The 10,000-nt window shown below is 37.5% G+C and overlaps 1 protein-coding gene across 1 annotated transcript in view; it reads left to right on the top strand.

Moving 5' to 3' along the window:
* LOC138017101 (receptor-type tyrosine-protein phosphatase delta-like) overlaps positions 1 to 10,000 on the top strand; it is a 167,960-nt gene that overhangs the window by 16,148 nt on the left and 141,812 nt on the right. The window contains exons 3-5 of the mRNA XM_068864302.1: positions 1,774 to 2,067; positions 4,669 to 4,980; positions 7,462 to 7,743. Of these exons, the coding sequence (XP_068720403.1) occupies positions 1,774 to 2,067; positions 4,669 to 4,980; positions 7,462 to 7,743 (888 nt within the window). The remainder of the gene's footprint in view (positions 1 to 1,773; positions 2,068 to 4,668; positions 4,981 to 7,461; positions 7,744 to 10,000) is intronic.

Genomic DNA, 10,000 nt, shown 5'->3' on the forward strand with positions numbered 1-10,000 from the left:
GCCAGGTCTACTTTGCATGATAATAATGATGATGATGATGATGATGATGATGATAATTGTAGAAAACTGGACAATTACTGTGAGGCAGTGCTCACTGGAATAGCATTTCAGATAACTTTTAGAGGAAAAGGGCCTTGGGGATCTGGCCCCAGTTGTTCAAAAGGCGGATAACTCTATCCATCAGATACATGTGAATTACAATATCCATTGGATAACTCAATTAGTTTTGCTATGACTTATCCACTGGATAATGATTTATCTGGCTGATAGCGCTATCCATCGTTTGAACAACTGGGGCATGGAGGGTTCATTGAAGCTGGGCTCAGCGTCAGTGTGTCTTTCACTTGATTGGTGGGTGTGTTGCAGGTCAAATTATATACCTTCAGGTCAATTTGTTTCAACGTAGGTTATTATGAACTGTCTAAAAGGGGGTTTCCCTTTTTTTGGGATGTAATTTTAAAAAAATGGGGCCTGGATTTTTAGGCGGGGTCAAAAAAGAAAGTAATGCAAAAAGAGAGATTGATTAAATTCCTCCTCCATCTTCCCCTTTCCATCCGTTCTTCTTCCACTCTCCGTCTCTCCCTTCCCTTCCATTCTTCCTCTCTAACCGCATCCATCCCTTTCATTACTGCCTTGAGCTTCCAGCATTCCATGCCCCTCCTAAGATTTGAACCCTCACACCATTGGACCAAATACACACTGTAATTAATTTTGTGAATAAAGTGACGACAGGCTTATCGTTCACACTATGCACAAAGGATGGTGGCATTTGTGGTTTAATTAAAGAAAAGAACTTGTCACCAAACCACTGGCGTCATTATCTTGGAGAAACAGCCTGTAAAAAAACAACCATTCACAGTTCCTTTGCCAAAGTGCTGTATGAAAATAATGGTTTTCGGAATCTCTCAGAGAAAAAAAAGAAATCAAAAGGCCACAATTAATGAGTGCACAAGTCACAGGGATTATGCCAAAATAATCACATAGTTTGGATTTATCACTACATACATTTCAACAAACAGACAAATTTTTTAAAAAACCAAACATTTCATTTGATACCTGCAGAATGGCTTATGAACAATAGATTATGAAATTCCTTTTTGCTGACTTTTCAAAATTTTGCTTTCACTTTAGTTAATGCTTTTGATTATTATGAATTCAGTGTCCGCAAAAGATAGAGCAAATAATTAAGCAAATAAAAAATCAACAATACATCATGTATGTTTCAGTTCTTTTATTATTCACTTTGAAGGGGATATTTCAATATTCTTCAACCTGCCCTCAGGAGATTCATCCCTCTGAGGTAAAAAGGTAGCATGGGGTATCATGCACAGTAAGCCTATCCCCAACCTTAATGCTAAGCATTTAAAATCAGTGCCTAGACTTAGCAAGCATTGGCATTTTATAAAATAATTAACTCACCAAAATTTTAAGCTACAGTAAGGTAATCCACTTACATGTACCTCCAGGACCAACTTACTTGCAAATGTACACATACTTTCTAATAACTGTTGGGTTTCCATTTATCTTTACGTCTTGCAATTTCAACCAAGGTTGAAACAAATTGACCTGAAATCAAATTTAACCTGCAGCAGATACGTGGCCAGGTTTCTGATATTTTTGATCACTGTGTTGCACTGTCAACCAGAAACCAATGGGTCTTAGAAACGGATGATGTAGGCGAAGGATGCTTTTGACATAGTGTACAAGTGTAGTTGACTTTCGTTTTTTGATGATCTCATGAATGTCAGTAAATTGAATTTCATTTACATGTAGGTATACCAGGCAGACCATCCCCTCCAATAACAACATCTATTCTGGCAACATCCATTAACATTACATGGAGTGCACCTGATTATGTTGGTGATGGAATTACAGGGTACAATGTGCGGTGGGAGGATGTTGGAGCATCAACACCTTCTCAAAAGGTTATTGTAGGAAACAAATCTAGAGTAGCTACACTCAGTAACATATCACCATACACCAACTATACCATTGAAGTACAGGCATTCAATTGGAAAGGAGACAGCCCTTGGTCGTTTCCACTGACAGTGCAATCCTCTGAATCTGGTAAGTGTATGATCATGAAAAATATAAGCAACGATTAAAGAGCATTGGCCACAAATGTCTAAAAGCAGCAACTTGTGCCTTAGTTTTTGTCTTTTTCAATAATCAGTACAACGTTTAGTTTCGTTTGGTGGCACTTACATTGTGCTGCAAACGTTCACCAAGAATGAGGGCAATAATAAAGCAAAGAGTGGATGAGTAGAAGATGTTTTCTTTTTGTATCCTACATTCATTCAATCGAATCCACCAATTTTTGTGAGTTTTGTAACTGGGCAAAGTTGTGTACATGTACTGCAAGCTGATAATCAAGGAGAATTTCTTGTGTTCCCCAGACCTCTCAGGTTTTCAGATTAAAGAGCACTAGACCAGGAAAGACTGAAAAGTGACTTGTTCTGAATGTTTTTCTCTTTTTGAAAACTCACCGCCACTAAAATTAATGTTATGGTTGGTCAGAGTTGATGAGATATTTTATTGTTGTCTTATTAAATAAATTTATTCTATTTGCTTGACTTGTCATTGTACCATTTTCCTTATTTGCTTAATGTTATGGTTGGTCAGAGTTGATGAGATATTTTATTGTTGTCCTATTAAATAGATTTATCCTATTTGCTTGACTCGTCATTGTACCATTTTCCTTATTTGCTTTCTGGACACAACAATTCAAATTAGAGAGTATCCACATAGCTATTGCACGCATTGCGTGTCTAGCCCTACTTGTGCACGACATGCTTTTTTATGTTAAAAGTTAGTTCCACATGATTTGGATTTAGATCAAGGTTTACATGTAAGTAAAACAAGCGAAAATATCTGTTCGGAAGATGATTTGAGATCTAGAATTTTCGGAACATCTGTTGTAAAATTTCTTGCTTGCCTGCCTGTCCTAGGATTTTGGTATATTTGCCCATTTTTAACGGATTTTTACCCTAAAAAGGTCACCTGGAATTTTCGGGAGCCTTTTCTCTGCCTGAAATTTTCGAAAATGTAAGTTTTGATCCCTATAAAATAGACTTTCAGCTAGGAAATCCGAAAAGATGAAAACATTTTAGGGGATAAAAATATGCCTGTATCTACCGTTTAAATACCAAAATAGTTTAACAACTGTATGTTTAAGTGGTTTTGAACTATATTCTCATTGGGTGCCCCAGCTTGGTCCGGAGCGCTGATCAACGGGATTTGTTCCAACATCATTTGCCAATCTTAAAAGCAAAGGAAAATAAAAGCGACAAAGGCACATTTGCGAAAACCAAAGGCGCATATAGTAATTTAGTTGCCATAAATGTGCTTGTTGTTGTAAAGTAGGCATGTAGATTCCCTCCAGATAAAATAGAATCCACAAAATAGCGCAAAACTTCCCTTTCATACGTAGCGAAAATTCTTTACCTTTCACAAAATTGTTGCGCAGCCCGTGCGTCTGTCCGTACAATGTAAACTTCCGCAGCAAAGCGACATCACAATGACAGGATGATCCGCTAAGAACGAGACCCGCGACTTACCCTTTTCTCGGCGTCGACGATTTCAGATATCGACCACAGATTAATCTTTAGGAGAGTAGGTCAGCAACATTTCCCAGTTTGTTCTCAAAAGACAAACAGACTCACCTACACCTAGATGAAATATTTCGAGATACTTACCCACCACTACGCGTGGTCTAAAAGAGAATTTGAAGAATTTTGAACCTCTTGCGTCAATTTAGCATCACATTGTGTCCGACCCTCAAATTAGGTGTCTTTTCGATCTAATTCACAGAAAGCACTGAGATGGCTTCAGATTAAGTCATACCACAAACCCCACAAAATCCAGTTCATCGCTGTCTGTTTTCCAATCACAGCAGATTGGTTAATTATCCCCTCTGTTTTTTCTTGGCTGCTGTATGCATGAGCTTCCCTTGAGTGTAACCAATTATTAGCGTTTGCTCCATTGTTTTGGAGACCAATCCCTTTTACTCCAGATTTTTGTTAAGGACGGTGCCTACATTGTACTATTGTTATTGCGCATACATTCTGCGCATCTCGAGATACTCGGGTTTCCTATTGATGATCCTTACCAATACAGTGATATTTTTGCGCAGTTTAAAACTATCCGGAGAAAGTAGATCTTAGTAAGTACTCTTGGTATCCAAAAGGAAAACTGGGGGTAACCATGCATTTTTGAGAGATAACTAAGCTTCAATTTGAGAAAGAACGCCATGCATTGCTTTGTATTTTAAAGCTTTTTACAAATATCATTCATCAATTATCATTAAAAATGCATGGTTACCCCCAATTTTGTTTTTGCATTTCAATACCGCTTGTTAAGATTTAATCATAAACCGGAGCAAAAATACCTTTGAATTAGTAGGCACTGTCCTTACAAGGAAGTCCCTCAGGTGACTCTTATTGTCTTAGCCATGACAATAAAAATGGCACCTGTGGAGTCCACAACGTTTAATGAAATAATGTGCATGAAATGACTGAAATATTTAAAAGAACTCAAGTTTCATAACAAAGTGAAGTGCAAAATACAGGTAGGAAAATTGATGAACTGCAAAGTGCATGTACTTTAAGAAAAAGTATGTGTAAAAAGATGATTTTTGGTCACCTTTTTTTGTTTGTGTTTTATAAATAGTTCCCAGCTCTGATCCAGTCATTGTGAAAGGGCAAAATGGAACAAAAGCAGAGGATGCTCACACGATTAGAGTTGTCTGGGAGGAAATACCAGAAAAGGACCAAAATGGCATTATTACTGGCTACACAGTGTTTTACAATGAGACAGGTCAATCTCAATATTTCAGTAAGAATGCAACTGCAAGTCAAACGAGTGCTTCAATTGGTGGACTGAAACCTTTCACCAAGTACTGCATTAAAGTAGCAGGCTATACCAAGGTTGGAAGGTCACCATTAACGGACCCATGTTATGAAGTGGAAACACTGCAAAAAGGTATGGAAACATGTACATTGACACTGTCATTCCACAGAAGTGTGCATTAGCCTGTACTTGACACCTCACTTAGAAAACTGGCTACTAAGCAATAGAAATCTTTCACAAGCAGGCTAATGCAAAAGTAATAAGTAATGTTACAAAATTAATTCTCTCTGTGAAAATGTACCTTTCTATAACGTATGTTTAGAGCTGATTTTTTGGAAAGAGGATTTCCATTTTAATGGCACGCCTGATGATGTGTAATGTCTGTTCCTTGTACACGAACAACAGCTAATTTCATACATATTGCGAACGTTTTAGATGTCATGTGTCAACCAGAATATACTTGTTTAACTCAAATTATTTGTGCATTGGATCCAAGATCTTTCTAGTGCACCATAAAAAGTGAAAGGGTGAAAACCGCACTGTTTGATTTCCCAAATTAGGTGTCTTTTCAACCTAATTCATAGAAAGGACTGAGATGGCTTCAGATTAAGTCGTATAACAAACCTCACAAAATCCAGTTTAATAATCGCTGTCTGTTTTCCAATCACAGCGGATCGGATAATTACATGTAAACCTTCTTTTTTTTTTTCGAAACACCATATAAAATGCAAAAGATATATGCCTTCCCGTCATGCCAATATACTAAGTTACTGTATGGCAGCAAGACAATGAAAGCCAACTCAGATCCTGGACTAAAATGTCTAGAAACACGTTTAACAATGAGTGCAAAAATCGCTTCAATTTAAGGTTTACCTTTTATTTTGTAATAAGTTCCCTTATTGCCCCCCTTTTCCCTTCTCCCGTAAGCAATGTTGAAACAAACTGCAGTTATGTTTGTGCCGATGACACTCCTGTACTTTAAATACAAAAAATAGCACTAACTCTCTGAAAGGATAAGAGTACAACATTCAGATGTGTCACATTTTACAGTAAAACCAATTGCCCTGATATTGTCATGTCGCCTTTTTGAATTTATAATTGCCCTGTATTGCTGCCTTTTTTTAATTGATGAAGATGGTTAGAATTGTTTATACACCGGTACGTTGAGTTGTTGGGGTGAATGTTATACAGTGTATATGGTGGATGACCACATGCTATTCCTGGTCTTACTTAACCATGCAGGGCATTGTCCAACTTTTCAGAGTGAAGTGCTAACAGAAGTCAATGAATTTGCCAAGTGCCATTGAAACAAACCATGTGGTACAAAAAGTTCTCGATTACAGATATTGCTGTCATGTCCTATGTTTTTCCCACCTGGCAAGCAGAAAGACCACTGTCCACTTAAGGGTCAATATTATTGCAGCACTGAATACAGTCATTATTAATCTTAGCTCACCAAAATATTAATGATTACATGTAGTTATTTAGTTCTTTATCTCCATGAAATATAATCTTAACTTATTGAAAATTTATACATGTAGTTGCTCCTGGCGTGGAATTTTCAACCTTCGGCTTTTTTCTGCACTGTGATTACAGTGCAGCCATTTGTTATCTTGCATGCATTATCATTGGTCACAGTCGTTTGTTCATTGGTGTAACCCTATTCTGAGTATGGTTTGCTCAGTGACACTTTCTTTGATGTGATATCAGTCCCATGTTCGCACGGAAAAGTCAGCCGCAACCACGACATGAAATGGTACATGTAGGAGGGTTCACGGTGTTTTGAATACTTGCTTTTCTCTTAACTCTCTTTGTCTCTTCCTGCTGCCTTCTGTTGTTCTTGAAAACTACTGTCTTTTAATGAATAGTCCTTTTTCAAGAATTTGTTTCTGCAGCTTGCATCTTCCAAATAGCTGTGTCGATTTTGGTCCTCTTCAAGGTACTGTAGCCTTGAGCTGGTCTTTGTAGTGTATTTTTGGGGCACCTCGTGGTCTTTTTCCAGATGCAAGTTGAGAACAGGATTTGTTTGGGAAGGTGGGAGTCTGAAATTCGAGGAAGATGTCCAGCCCGTCTTAGTCTATGTCAAGTAATGATGGCTTCTAGGCTCTCCACATCTGCTCGACTGAGGACTTCATTGTTAGTAATTCAGTGTTGCCACTTGATTCACAGAATTTGACGAATCATTTAAATTTTCGGATGTCTCTTCCATAAAGGACCCATGTTTGACAGGCATACAGTAAGGTAGAGATGACTACAGTGTGGTAGACCATGAGTTTGGTTTTTAGGGTCAGGTTTACTGAAGACTCACTTAAATAGTTTTCCTTACGAAGCAGGGTGGCCTTGATTCGATTATTGATGTCTTTTTCAGTGGTGACATTTGAGGTGTAATTATTTTCCATGTACTTTCAGATTCTTCAGGTGCACAGTGGTAAGGGTGTAAAAGGCTTGTAATATTGACACAAGGCCACTAACATACATTAAGGCATAATATTTTAATCAGTCATATTTGGAGTGAAATGTTGACAAGAGATATTCTTGCAATTATTATTGTAAAAGAGTAACAAATTTTCAAACCAACAGGATGACCGTATGTTTGTTATATGTATGTTCTAGGTCCTAGTCATCCACGGAATGTGATGCTCCAGGCCAAATCATCTACATCCATTCTTGTATCATGGAAGGAACCAGCTTTGCAAAATGGAGAAATAACCAATTACATAATATATTATAGAAAACAAGATGGCCCGGAAACAGAAGCTCAAGTCACGGGAAGTACTTTTCAGAGGCTATTGACTGACTTGAGAAAATTTACCACCTATTACATCAAAGTGAGAGGGAAAACTACAGAGCTGGGAAATGCTTCAAGACTACTGAATGCAACAACGTTTGAGGGCCGTAAGTAGTCCTTGTAATTATCCCAAACAGTAATCTACATGCAAATGATAAAGAGCAGCAAAATCAAAACAATTGAAGTGTCTTAATTTTGTTTGTCTTTGAGTTAACCACTGTAAGCAAGAATTGGTAGCTTGCTTATTTTAGTCTCTGAAGCATTATGTCCAACCCATGGGCCAAAGAGTTCACTTGATTGACAGGACCTTTGTCATTATTATTATTATTATTATTATTATTATTATTATTATTATTATTATTATTATTATAATTATTATTATTATTATTATTATTATTATTATTATTATTATTATTATTATTATAACGAATACGTTCTTAGAAATGATTAATGACGTTGGCATTGACAAAAAGCAACAACACTACAAATGCATATAATCAAAAAAATGATAAATCTAGCTATTAGAGCGACATATTTTATCTTTTGCCGTAGAAATAAAATTTGGGATAGCCCAGACTTAATAAAACTTTAATTTTTTTTAGTTGATTCATTTGTATATATACATGTGCAAGTATGTCACTCAATTTCAAGTACCGGTAGATGGTTCTTAATATACTATACATGTACATATATGTAAAGAGATTTACAACTGTATTTAAAGACAAAATAATAAGGTTTCTATTATTATTTAGTTACGTAATTTCTTTAGCGTTTAAGTTATAAAAATATTGTAGAGCGCTTTAAAATCATGTAAGAAAATAAGCAAAAATATACAAAAATGTTTAAATGCCATTTTCTACTCTAAATATGCATCGATACTAATTTTTGAAAATTAGAGATAAATAGAAAACTACTGACAATAGTTAAAAATATACATGCTTCTTGCAAGAAAAAATCTTCCAAAATATTTTTAGGGGGTATCTTAAAGTGACGAAAATGTTCAAAGAAATCTTGAAACGTCTTTGACCTGGACTGAAATGATGCTACAGTTCCACACTCGTGGATAGCGAGTGGAGGTTTCTTGCAGCACAAGCAAAGGGGCATCTTGTTCTTTGCCGTTCTTAGAGTAGTTGATTGGGACTGGGGCATAGCAGCCTTAAGTCTTGAATTGTAACAGCTCACTCAGGTAAGGTGAAGCCATTCCCTCAAGAGCTTTGTACACTAGATAAGCGAACTTATAGTGGAAACGAAAACGAACCAGCAGCTAGTGGAAATACATCAGAGTCGGCGTTGCGTAAGTCCACAGTCATTGTAGTCGATCAAACTGGCATTGTGGAATACCAAACAGTAATAAGTTGCAGTGGTCCAGATGAGAGGTGACGAACGCGTAAATCAGAGTCTTGGTTGATTCTCAGACAAGAACTTCCTTATTTGCCATGCAAGGAACGCCTTGATGCAAACCTTCTTGATGTGTACAACTGTACATTCAGAGACAGAACTATCAAACGATGCTCCAAGGTTGCTGGGAGAGTTACCTGATTTGAGGTTGGATGCACCGATACCTATACCGTTGACAGCATAATTAGCGACGAGTTGAACCCTATTCCTCTATTTGAGATGCGTCTTATAACCGAGTATTTTCCGCAGTTTGTGACATAAATGCCATCAAGTTTGAAAGTTAAAGGTGCACCTTTAATATAGCCGAGTGGGCTGTGTATGCGAAAAACTGAGGTATGCGATGATTGATTGCAGGCGAGTAAAGCCTGGAGTAAAGCCATCCTGCAGCCAATTGTATAACCTTGGAATGTGGGCTTTCTTAACCTGATTGCTGATTCCTTCAAAAAGTTGTTTACGTCTTCTGTGACTCGGTTGTTGGAGTCTTTTCAGTCTTACCCTGGTTCCAGTGGCAGTCCCTGTCAATCGGTTCCTTCTTACCACTACCCTGATTTCAAGTTTGCTGAAGTGTCGGATGCTTATGTGAGATCTCAACTGTGCATTTTAAAACCTGGTAAAGCAGTTGGCCTTGACAACATTCCAGCCCGCCTTTTGGTTGATTTAGTGGACATTGTTGCCAAACCCCTTGACTGCAATTATTAACATCTCTTGTCCAAAAAAGATATGGCTGATTATATGGACAACTATCGACCTATCTCTATTTTGCCTGCAATTTTTAAGGTGCTAGAAAGAGCTGTACATCGTCCGTTATATGCTTATCTTCAGTGGCACAAAGTTCTTAGCCCTTATGAATGCGGTTTCTGAAAGTGCCACTCCATGGAGTGGGCCACTACAGTATGTGCCTCGCGGATACAATCCGAAGGAACATTGACCAAGGCCGGTTTACTGGTGTTGGTTTGATCAACCTGC

Source organism: Montipora capricornis, chromosome 9 (genome assembly GCF_036669925.1).
Source record: "Montipora capricornis isolate CH-2021 chromosome 9, ASM3666992v2, whole genome shotgun sequence".
In the NCBI taxonomy this organism is placed as follows: domain Eukaryota; kingdom Metazoa; phylum Cnidaria; class Anthozoa; order Scleractinia; family Acroporidae; genus Montipora; species Montipora capricornis.